At 36.4% G+C, this 13,138-nt stretch overlaps 1 protein-coding gene across 2 annotated transcripts in view; it reads right to left on the bottom strand.

The window, feature by feature from the left end:
* Pgant7 (N-acetylgalactosaminyltransferase 7) overlaps positions 1-13,138 on the bottom strand; it is a 53,162-nt gene that overhangs the window by 13,464 nt on the left and 26,560 nt on the right. The window contains exon 10 of one of the 2 annotated variants that reach the window (XM_083134326.1): positions 8,485-8,595. In XM_083134326.1, coding sequence (XP_082990452.1) covers positions 8,485-8,595 — 111 coding nt within the window. Of the gene's footprint in view, positions 1-8,307; positions 8,407-8,484; positions 8,596-13,138 lie in introns of both variants that reach the window. The other variant, XM_083134327.1, reaches the window with a different exon arrangement.

Here is a 13,138-nt window from a genome sequence, read left to right as displayed (position 1 = left end):
AAATCATAATCTTCATACCCATCACAACAATTGCTGTACCAATATTCATCAATCAATTTCAACCTGCAGAAATAATAATAATAGCTCCCAGTGTGGTGATGCACAAACAATCCACAAATTCTCTTAAACTTGTTGTACATAAATTTTTCAAACTTGCTGATGCTCTTCAGTGACAAGTATTGAAAATTCTTGACACTATCAAGCACTTAGTGCATTTCAGTCTCATTCTGAACTGTAAACAGATCATACTCGGACAGGTTCAGGAACCTAAGCCTAAAATCCCCAACAAGTGATTTAGATTTAATGTATTTTGAAATTGATCTCATGTCAAAAAATTCTGCATTATGACAGGCACAATGGCAGTGTGAACAATCCCCTGTCGCATTGGCATGTATTTTGTATGTTGTGTGTTTCAAGTGACAGGCATATGCATTCATGCTCACAGTTTTTAAATTTTTGCCTAAGCATATACATGAGAATTTCATTGAAGTTTGTATGTTTTAAAAATTTGCTCATGCCTGGCTTAAAATCTTCAGGTAGGTATAAATTGCCCTCATCTGTAGTGACATATTCAAGAGGATTCAGGTCCACATAAACTCTGTTTGAGATTTTATAATGGACCCAGTTTAGACTCTGCGGCATAATTATGTCTATTCTGTGCACAAAACAATTCCTATTGCAATTGTTATACCAGTAATCATCATACATTGCAAATCCACAATGCCAATAATAACACTCTACAGAATAATGCACAAAAAATCCAACAATTTTTTTGCATGTATTGAACATGGATATTTCAAATCTTGTCAGGGATTTCAGGGACAGGTAGTGAAAAGCAAAATCACTTGAAAGCACCCACTGCATCTCAGTTTTATTCTGCACAGAGAACAGGTCATGCTCAGAGAGTCCAGAGAACCTATGCCTGAAATCCCCAACATGTGATTCTGATTTTTTATATTTGTAAATAGATCTTCTGTCAAAAAATTCCATATTTTTGATTCAATCCTCTCTCCCACTACTCTGCTTTCCCTGCTGTTTCTGCTCTCTCTCTCTGCTGTTTCTGCTCTATCTGAAATTAAATTTTTAATCTAGATAATTGTTTCCCACAATTGCATGTTCCGCTGAGATGGCTCCCACCTAGAATCTTTGCAATGCAATCAGAGTCACAGTGTTTGAATTTTTCTCTTATGAAATACATAATAATCTTATTCAAGTATATATGCTTAGAGTACCACACACAATCAGGATCAAAATCATCCTCACTGTACAAGTGGCCACTGTCTGTTGTAACAAATTCAATATTATGATTTGTAGATATCCTGAATTTGTAATGCATCCAATTCAAGCTTGGATATGAAACAATATTCATCCTATGCTCTGCAAACAAATTATAGCAATTACTCAACCAATGATTATTGAATATTTTAAGCATGAAATAATAACCATAATTATCTGTGTAAAAATTCACAAAAAATCCAGCAATTCTGCCACACTTGTTGTAAACAATATTTTCAAACTTGCTTATATGTTTGAGGCACAGGTAGTGAAAGGGCAAGGCACTGTCAAGCACCCATTGCATCTCTGTTTCATTGCAAATTGCAAACAGGTCATACTCAGAGAATCCAGATAATCTGATTCTGATATTTTCCACTATTGTTTTTTTTATAAACGTTTCAACAAACGTTTATAAAAAAAACAATAGTGGAAAATATCAGAATCAGATTATCTGGATTCTCTGAGTATGACCTGTTTGCAATTTGCAATGAAACAGAGATGCAATGGGTGCTTGACAGTGCCTTGCCCTTTCACTACCTGTGCCTCAAACATATAAGCAAGTTTGAAAATATTGTTTACAACAAGTGTGGCAGAATTGCTGGATTTTTTGTGAATTTTTACACAGATAATTATGGTTATTATTTCATGCTTAAAATATTCAATAATCATTGGTTGAGTAATTGCTATAATTTGTTTGCAGAGCATAGGATGAATATTGTTTCATATCCAAGCTTGAATTGGATGCATTACAAATTCAGGATATCTACAAATCATAATATTGAATTTGTTACAACAGACAGTGGCCACTTGTACAGTGAGGATGATTTTGATCCTGATTGTGTGTGGTACTCTAAGCATATATACTTGAATAAGATTATTATGTATTTCATAAGAGAAAAATTCAAACACTGTGACTCTGATTGCATTGCAAAGATTCTAGGTGGGAGCCATCTCAGCGGAACATGCAATTATGGGAAACAATTATCTAGATTAAAAATTTAATTTCAGATAGAGCAGAAACAGCAGAGAGAGAGAGCAGAAACAGCAGGGAAAGCAGAGCAGTGGGAGAGAGGATTGAATCAAAAATATGGAATTTTTTGACAGAAGATCTATTTACAAATATAAAAAATCAGAATCACATGTTGGGGATTTCAGGCATAGGTTCTCTGGACTCTCTGAGCATGACCTGTTCTCTGTGCAGAATAAAACTGAGATGCAGTGGGTGCTTTCAAGTGATTTTGCTTTTCACTACCTGTCCCTGAAATCCCTGACAAGATTTGAAATATCCATGTTCAATACATGCAAAAGAATTGTTGGATTTTTTGTGCATTATTCTGTAGAGTGTTATTATTGGCATTGTGGATTTGCAATGTATGATAATTACTGGTATAACAATTGCAATAGAAATTGTTTTGTGCACAGAATAGACATAATTATGCCGCAGAGTCTAAACTGGGTCCATTATAAAATCTCAAACAGAGTTTATGTGGACCTGAATCCTCTTGAATATGTCACTACAGATGAGGGCAATTTATACCTACCTGAAGATTTTAAGCCAGGCATGAGCAAATTTTTAAAACATACAAACTTCAATGAAATTCTCATGTATATGTTTAGGCAAAAATTTAAAAACTGTGAGCATAAATGCATATGCCTGTCACTTGAAGCACACAACATACAAAATACATGCCAATGCGACAGGGAATTATTCACACTGCCATTGTGCCTGTCATAATGCAGAATTTTTTGACATGAGATCAATTTCAAAATACATTAAATCTAAATCACTTGTTGGGGATTTTAGGCTTAGGTTCCTGAACCTGTCCGAGTATGATCTGTTTACAGTTCAGAATGAGACTGAAATGCACTAGGTGCTTGATAGTGTCAAGAATTTTCAATACTTGTCACTGAAGAGCATCAGCAAGTTTGAAAAATTTATGTACAACAAGTTTAAGAGAATTTGTGGATTGTTTGTGCATCACCACACTGGGAGCTATTATTATTATTTCTGCAGGTTGAAATTGATTGATGAATATTGGTACAGCAATTGTTGTGATGGGTATGAAGATTATGATTTAGAGCTCATGGCTGATCAGAGCTTAAATTGGATGCATTTTAAATTTTTGAACAGAATAATTTCCAATCCCAATCTGTTTAATGGGAATATTGAATTTGTGACCACAGATGATGGGCACTTGTTCAGAGCAGATGATTTCCACCCGGATCTTGTTGGGTATTTAAAACACAAATGCTTGAATAAGCTTGTTCTGTATTTTCTGAGACAAAAATTCAGAAATTGCAGCAGTAAGTGCCTTGCACTGTGCCTAGACAAAACCTCTTGGAATGAAACATGCAGGTGCGAGAAACAATTATTTAAATTCCCAATAATACATACATAGGTTGGTACAGTGGGAATCAATCCCGCAATGCAAACAATCAAACATGTATCCCCGGCAGTGGGATTTGGAAATAAACAGAGATTATCAGCAGCAGAGGAACAATATCCTCAGGCATAGTGTTGAACATGCCCTTAAAAAATTACAGCATTGCATTTTTGAATGTGTCATTGTCCTAGAGGGATGATACACAGCACTGATTGCACTATGTTTTTGACAGAATAAACTTGTCACAATATGTAAAATCAGAATCACTTGTAGATAGGTTCAAGCTTGTATTTTCCAATTTATGTGAATATGATGTGTTTGCTGTTAGAAATGAGACAGAATTCAAATAGGTGCTTGACTGTGGCCGTGAATTTGGATGCATGCATCTGGGATTGTTGGGCAGGAAGAAACAATACATATATCTGCTGCACAGGAGAATTGTTGGGCTTTTTGTAGGTTTTTATGCACAGCTCTGTCAGGTATAGGGATATTGAGTATAGATTGATGGAAAATATTATTTCTGTGTCTGTGTCTAATATCTATCCTCATAACAATCACCCATCCATGATTTGAATCCTGTTCCCAATAACAACATCACCGCACAGCTCTGTCAGGTATAAGAATATTGAGTATAGATTTATGGAAAATATTATTTCTGTGTCTGTGTCTAGTATCTATCCTCTTGCTCCCAATAATAGCATCACTGCATAGTTTTGTCAGGTATAGGAATATTATAAATTTATTGATAAATATTATTTCTGTGTCTGTGTCTAATATCTATCCTCATGGCAATCACCTATCTATGATTTGAATCCTGTTCTCAATAACAGCATCACAGCACAGTTCTATTAAATATTATAAATTTATTGATACTGTGTTTGTGTCTAATAGGATATTGAATATCTATCTTCATGGCAATCACTTATCTATAATAATTCCAAAGCTCTATATCTGTGTGAGATTTGAAGCTTGTTCCCAATAACAGCATCACTGCACGGTATAGGATATTGAGTATAAATTTATGGAAACTACAGCTCTGTTAACTAGATATTATTTCTGCGTCTGTATCTGTGTAATTGAATCTTGTACCTAAGTTCCAATTCCCAATAATTGCACAGCTCTGTCATGTAAAGAGATATTGAGTATCTATCTTCATAGCAATCACCTATCCATAATAATTCCAAGGCTCTGTATCTGTGTAGGATTTGAATCCTGTTCCCAATAACAACATCACCGCACAGCTCTGTTAATAAATATTTTTGTAACTGTATAATTGAATCTTGTACCTAATAACAAAAATATTGAGTATCTTCATGGTAATCACCTATCCATAATTTGAATCCTGTTCCCAATAATTATATCACTGTTTTTGTTCATAACATAGTTCTAAGTTTAGCAAGGATCTGTATATTTGAATCCTGTTCCAATAACAGCATCACTGCACAGCTCTGTCAGGTATAGCGATATTGAGTATAGATTTATGGAAACCACAGCTCTGTTAAAATTGTTCCCAATAACAGCATCACTGCACAGCTCTGTCAGGTATAGGGATATTATTTCATGGCAATCACCTATCCATAATAGTTCTAAGCCCAGCAAAAATCTGTTTCTGTGTGGGATTTGAATCTTGTTCCCAATAACAGCATCACCGCACAGCTGTCAGGTATAGGGATATTGAGTATATATTTATAGATTCTGTATGCATTATTATTTATCTAGATATTATTGTGTAATTGAATTTTATACCTAATAACAGCAGAAATATTGACTATCTTCCATGACAATAACCTATTAAGCTCAGCAAGAATCTGTATCTGTATAGGATTTGAATCCTGTTCCCAATAACAGCATTATTGCACAGGGATCTAGATATAATTTCATGGCAATCACTCCTATCCATAAATCTGTGTAGGATTTGAATCCTGTTCCCAATAACAACATCACTGCACAGCTCTGTTAGGTTTAGGGACTAGATATTCATAATCACAACATGCAGCAGAGCTGTTCATAATTGATAAGATTCAGAACAAACCTCTATACCAACAAATATTATAAACACAACACCTCTTGCTCAAATATATCATGCAAAAGCTGAGATAGACCCGCTTGTAGAATGGCTTCACTTTTATGAACTTCCAGACAGTTTGGATTCTGTTTCAAATTTAAGAAACCTGAATTGGGAGTTTTGTTTGCAACCCGTACAATTCCTATATTTATAGACAATATATTGCACAGTCCCGAACTGCTGAAGCTCCAATTGCAGTATGTATGATATGTAATCGTGGAATCCATGCCATCGCTTGGAATTATGATTTTATGTGGTACGTGCCTTGTGATATTAATTGTATTAAAATAAGTGTGACAGAATCCATGGAATTAACTTATAATCTGGTGGAGGTTCCATCTACAAAAAAAATATTTTGTGTAATTATTTAAGTCCATCTTGTATTGAATGAGCCAGAATTGATATTGTTTTTAAGCAGGTACATAATCAACTCATTAAAATATAAACCAGAATTTACATCCAATTTTCCTGCCTCATCAAATATGGAAATTGTTGTGTCATCAACAGGCCCCCTGCTGTTTGTATAAATTCTATGATCATGGAAAAATTTGTAAAACCTAAATTTTTCTAAACTTGAAGTACTTTTTGTAAAAAAAGCAACATATTTTCCCCAACAACAATGCAACAGGTATGCATCAATTCTATGCCAGTATGTATTGGATTCAAAATTATCATATTCAGAACCCAATTCTATGCTCACATACCCAAACCCAACATCACTGTCAAGTACCCATCTTGCCTCTGTTTCATTTTGCACTTTAAAAAAATCATACTCTGATAAATTTTCAAATTTTTCCCTAAAACAATCCAACAGGTGGTCTGATTTTATATATCTTGCAATGTTTCTTCTTTCAAAATATGTTTGCATGTTCAGGTATCTATATTTCCTGGAAGATATTATTCTGATTGTTTTTTTTTAACGTTGAAACGTTTGGTAAATATTTACTGCTGTTGAAATAGCCCAGCCTAACATGTAATGTTGTTTGCAGGTTGATTCAAGATTCAATATTTCCAGATACATCAAATCCAAATCTCTTGTTCTTGAATTTAAATTGAGATTGTAAAATATATTGTGTACTCCATGATGTTCACATAATTTGTGGAGGGCCTGTTTCTGGTGCACAGGGTCAAGTTCCTGGTCTAGAAAATTACAAAATATGGCCTTGTTGTTCAGCACTGTGCTTTGTGTGTGTGTATGTGTGTATGTGTGTGTGTGTGTTAATATTTTTGGCTTTGGTATTTATATACAATTTCTTGGGGTTCAAATCAAAACTCTATGCTTAATAAAAAATATCAGTTGGGTTCAGCAGTGTGATTTGTGTATGTATGTGTATATATATATGTGTGTGTGTGTGTGTGTTAATATTTTTTGGCTTTGGTATTTATATAAAATTTCTTGGGGTTCAAATCAAAACTCTATACTGGGTAATAATTTGTTACACAGCATGATGCAATATAAATAAACCAGAAATAGGCCACAACTTGGCCACAAGTGGACCGGAAGTAGTCAAACCGGAAGTGGACCGGAAGTGGGACCGGAAGTAAACCGGATGTGGACCGGAAGTGGACCGAAAGTAAACCGGAAGTGGACCGGAAGTAAACCGGAAGTGGACCGGAAGTAAATATGTGTGTGTGGGTGGGTGTGTGTGTGTGGGTGGGTGTGGGTGTGTGTGGGTGTGGGTGTGTGTGTGGGTGTGTGTGTGTGGGTGAGTGTGGGTGTGTGTGTGTGTGTGTGTGGGTGGGTGTGGGTGTGTGCGTGTGGGTGTGTGTGGGTGTGGGTGTATGTGTGTGGGTGTAGGTGTGTGCGTGTGGGTGTGTGTGGGTGTGTGTGGGTGGGTGTGATCAATATCAAGATCAAGGTCAAGGTCATCTCAAGGTCAAGGTCAAAATAATCGAAAAAATAATCGAAAAAAATAATCGAAAAAAATAATCGAAAAAAATAATCGAAAAAATAGTCAAAATCAAGGTCAAGGTCATGTCAAGATCAAGATCAAGATCAGTATGTGTGGGGGTGTGGGTGTGTATGTGCGTATTAATACGTTTGGCATAGTTTTAAGTGTGGCCAAAAAACATATCAAGAGAGGCATATTTTTAACAAGTTTATGGACAACAATCTCACAGAAGTGCCTTTTGTAAGTGTAGCCTCTTCAATCTGAGGGGGGTCATACTTTCCCGGGAAATTCCCGAGGGCATTTTTACAAAAATCTTGGATTAGAGGGGGTTCCACACTTGAGCAAAAAGCTCATATGCTCATGTTGAGCTTGTTTTAAGTGTAGGCAATTCTGCTTGAGGGGGGTTCATACTTTCTCGGGTTTATAATACCACCAATCCCACTACTCGTGTGCAATTTTGGATTCTGGATATGTCTGCTCAATTTTGGGTTCCAGATTTGAATCCTGCATCTGAATGCAAAATTTGTAAGGTGTGGATCTGTGTGCCAATTTTTTTTGGTTCTGTATCTGGGTCTCTTACCACCTGAAAATTTCAGGTCAATTCTCACACACACATATACAAGACGTAACTAATTCACCAAAAACATCAGGTCCATACTTACAGCTAGCAATGAATGCAAGATTAGATTACCTGATTGCTACCAAGTCCGTGACAGTGGGATATCCCCAAGAGACTGGGCGGGCCATGGCCCATTGTGTCCATACATTTCCCTGTTGCCACGCTCCGCAGCTATAGGAAAACATGTGCATTGTCAGAAGTTAGTAACAACACGTATCTTATAGATAAATGACAGTCAAAATATCCTACCTGTGACACATCACCATTGTTGTTATCGCCCATACATTCAAAAGCATTAATTATTGTAGGGGCATCGCTTCCCAACGTGTCCCAACACACGTCTAAGGCTGCGCTATGGAGCTAAAAACACAAACGAGCAGTCTCAGAAGGCCACAAACACAAAAAGAAGTACAAAAGCAAATTCTCTGGCAGGTGGACAACAAAAAAAGAAGATACTACAAATTAAGAATGAACAAAAGAACATATTTACAAGACTCAAGCAAATACTATGGATATTTAATTCAAGGGAAGTTGACTGAAAATTAGAAGTCAGTGATAATGCAAAAACATTCATTTGACACATACTTAGATTGCAAACTAATACAAATTTCATACAAAAATGGGATTTAAGACTTACAAAACAAATACCACCAGATAATACAAACTCACACATAACAAGAACACACACATATATAATATCGAACATACAAAAGAACCACAATTTTACATTTAATCTTCATGGGCCCCACACATTTTAAGTTCTTTTTACATTGGTCCCCTGAAAAATGTAAAATCAAGGTTTAAAATCATGCATAAACATTCACCTTCTTTCGTCACTTACACAACTTGCAACAATTTACAAGAGTACTTGTCAATTTAGTTCATAAAATCCGATATAAAATTGCAGATGCTCCTTGAAGAACATAAGCTTTTTTGAATTTTTGAATTTGATTTTAAAATTGTGGGAGCGTCAGCACTTAGGCTATTTTGTTCCCATCACTTTATACGGGGGCCAGCCCCTTATCATTACAAAGAACAACTCTAACGTTGCATAATTAAAAATCCTAAAATGTTCGGACTTCTGTTAAAAGCTGAGGCTGTAAATGGGCACTCAGCACACATAAGGACAACAGGACAATACAAACAAAATTATACTGGCCATAAGGCCAGTCGCCAGAGCCTCGTTAGTCTTCAGTCCAGGGTGCACTAATGTGGAAGTGAGGTTGACATTTGGGTGTACTACGTGGAAGGAGCACCCTTTACACCCCGAAGAAGAACATAAGCTGTTCATCAGCTTCATTATTTAATGTAAGGGAGAATTCACAACGAAGAGACACGCGACATGCAACACATGTCACTTGGAAGTGAACCCTTGGTAATCAATGCAAGCTTTCGAACTGAAGAGACAAGGCAAGATGCAGGTGTCGCATGTCGCTTACATGTGTCTCGGACTGGGCCGTTTTCTCAATACTATGCATCATGTCGCCTCAGTTTGTTGTTTGCGTATGCCCAGCGAATGCTTCATTCCGAGCTATACTTAGACCGGCATCATGTTTGAACCTCTAATTTGTTGATATAATAAAGTATCAATATGTACAATGTTTTAAGATTTAAACACAACGTTCTTTTCGCTTTATCAAGTTTTTTGATGAAAAACAATTCCTGGACAGTATTTAATTGATCTGGCAAAAAGGTTCCTGGGCCAAATTTGAATACTTTACTGATAAAAAATGTTCTTTATGGTCCAGAAACCATTTACGATTGCTGATCTTCTCTCCTGGACCGGAATTGAATTTATTTAAAATTCCTGGACCTTTAACAACCCTGCTTTAGTCCAAAATAACAGTTGGGCTGAAAAGTTCGTAGGCTAACATAGTAAAAAATATTTTTTTGACAAAATTCGATTTTATTATTCAATATAGTTGCCTTCGAGGGCGATACAACGATTATAGCGGTCATACAATTTTTCGATGCCATTTTTATAGTACGATTTCTCTTTAGCCTCAAAATAGGCCTGTTTCGGCGATTACCTCTTCATCAGTGCTAAATTTCTTTCCAGCGAGCATTCTTTTAAGGTCTGCAAACAGAAAAAAGTCACTGGGAGCCAGATCTGGAGAATATGGTGGATGGGGAAGCAATTTTATTACGGTTGAATATCGCTAAACATTGCTCCGAATCATCAAAACGTTGTTGCTTTTGATCGATTGTGAGCACGCGCGGCACCCATTTTACACACAGCTTTCGCATGTTCAAATATTCATGCACAATATGTCCAACACGTTCCTTTGATATTTTTAAAGTCTCAGCTATCTCGATCAACTTCACTTTACGATCATTTAAAATTATTTTGTGGACTTTTTTGATGTTTTCGTCGGTAACAGCCTCTTTAGGGCGTCCACTGCGTGAATCGTCTTCGATGCTCATTTCGCCTCGTTTAAATTTAGCAAACCACTTCTCAACGGTTGATTTTCCTGGTGCAGAGTCCGAATAATGTTTATCAAGCCAAACCTTGGCTTCAACAGTATTTTTTTTCGCCAAAAAGCAATGCTTTATTAACACACGAAATTCTTTTTTATCCATTTTTTCACAATAACAAAAGCTGCTTCACTCACAATGCTATATCTCACGAACTAATTATCCGGCAGCTGTGAAATTTATACACGTATCTTTTGAAGGTTAGTACTAAGTAAAAATCACATGGATTTAATTCTAGTAACGCCATCTATGAGTCAGCCTACGAACTTTTCAGCCCAACTGTTAGATCAGTCAACATTGTAAAGTACTCTAGTGCATTGTATCTCAAACGCCAGGCTGCGACTCGATACCATGCCCTCGTATCAACTATACTGAGCTACAAAAAGTTCTGCTGAAAGTGGTTGACAACTCTCATAATCCCAATATCATATATGAGTTGTGAGTTTTTGTTTTTTTAAGTCCATCTTATGCCCAAATATACTTATCAGCACTCGACCTACAGTCTAAAGTGGGACCCGTGCCACTATGTGCCCCCACCAGTTATCGAACCTGGGATCACTTAATTACAAGGAGACAACATTACCACTTCGTCATCCATATTTTTATATTTGTCAACAATCCTACACATAATCAAACTATTATTACTCTTTATGATTATGCAAGAATTTATTTATCAATATTTAATTTCATGGGTACATGTTAATTCATGCATAAAATCTTAAATACTTGGGCTAAGGGTATTGACTTTAAAAAAAATACCGGGACATGGTTTCACGAAGTTTGAGAACCATTTCTCTAGTGTTCAGGACTTTGCTTTATTCAGGCTGGAAAGTCTAGCATATACAGTTTGAGGTCAGTGCATATTATTTCTGTTTCTCATGCACAACATGCCTCTGCTGAGTTTCAATAACTTGCCCAAATTTTAAAATGTGATTTACATGAAACAATGTCTCTTTATGTTTTTTTTCGGGTGACTAATAAACTGATTAACGCAATCATATTGGTTCCATCATGCGAACTCAGCAAAGAAACAAGCGTCTCTTGCCGAGTGCACCTTGTCTGTTTGGTGTGAAACTCTCGTGTTGCATGTCTCTTCGGTGTGAATTCTCCCTAAACCATAGGTCCAGTCCCAATTAGCTTATCTGTGCATAAAGTGGACTTAAGGGGATGAGGGACAATTTCACACCAGTTGTGCATTTTTTCAATATCGTCCGAATGAACAGTGCTACCGAGGGAAAAAGCTGGCGTTCAACAGAGTATGAATTTCTCCACATGTTGCAAGTGAAAGTGTTTTTTTAAAGTTGATTATTAAGCTAGATATGATGTTTCAAAAATATGATGAATAAGAATTTTCAGAAACCCATGTATTCCTTATGGGGAATCAACTTCAACTTAAAGTTACGGCTAATCAAATGGAAGTTTCGACATTTCTGTCTGTCAATTACTACTTCAGTCTGTCCTTTTTCCGTTGATATATTTTTCTATGCCATCGGAAGTTTGATATTCCCAAGAAAACAAATAAAATAATACTTCCATAAGAGCAATGTATTTCCTCTTGCCTCCTACGGCCATCCTGGCAGTGTTGCCAAACCTGATGCACATAAAAGAGCTAAATTTCACCGTAAATGGAGTAAAAACTTTCAAGGAGCTACATTTATGCAACTGGATAAAGTGTTGTTGTTTTAAGTCCACTTAAGTGATGGCAATTTATTTTTAGTTTTCACGTCTAGATTCGGCGGCATCACCCATCTCAATAATCCAGTGATGGTCGTATGAAATCGAAAATAAAAGTATTCCCGGATAACTCTTCACGTCAGCCAAGGTGCTATAAAGATAAAGCAGCTGGGAATGTAAGATGGGGTGGGGTGACACAGCCGATATAACAATATCATTTCACATGCAAAAATGTATACTTATGACAGAAGTCTATGTAAACCAGAGCCAGTGATGGCATCATAGTGGGGCAAGGAGTGGGGCCACAGTTCACAACCAAACGAGTGCATGAAAGAACCAGATCTGGCTCCAAAAGAGCGAAACTGGCAACAGTGACCGGCAACTGCCGAAGAGAGAAGGACCTAGGGGAAATTGTCACTTTTCCCCTTAAAACAACAATTTAATCAATTGACAGCATTTTACACTAAATTTCAGCCTATTGACAGATACAGCCGAACCTCAATTTTATGTTTATCAGTAGACAACGATGGATTTCTTTTAAATGTCCCCTCTTCCCAAAAAAAGTAAAATCCGGGATAATTTCATAACACTAATTTATTGGGATTATGAAAATTGAATTTATAATCATTGGTAATTTTACTGATAAACCAATATGCCTACATTGGCCAATACTGATACAGCACTGATTAATGTGCCCCATCCCTACAAAAATAGAGCAACCATATTACAATCTACAATAAACATGGAAAGCTTG

The sequence above is a fragment of the Lepisma saccharinum genome, chromosome 13, assembly GCF_977018435.1.
Source record: "Lepisma saccharinum chromosome 13, izLepSacc3.1, whole genome shotgun sequence".
Classification (NCBI taxonomy): domain Eukaryota; kingdom Metazoa; phylum Arthropoda; class Insecta; order Zygentoma; family Lepismatidae; genus Lepisma; species Lepisma saccharinum.
The sequence above is the reverse complement of the archived record's forward strand: the minus strand, read 5'-3'. Positions and strand labels throughout refer to the sequence as shown.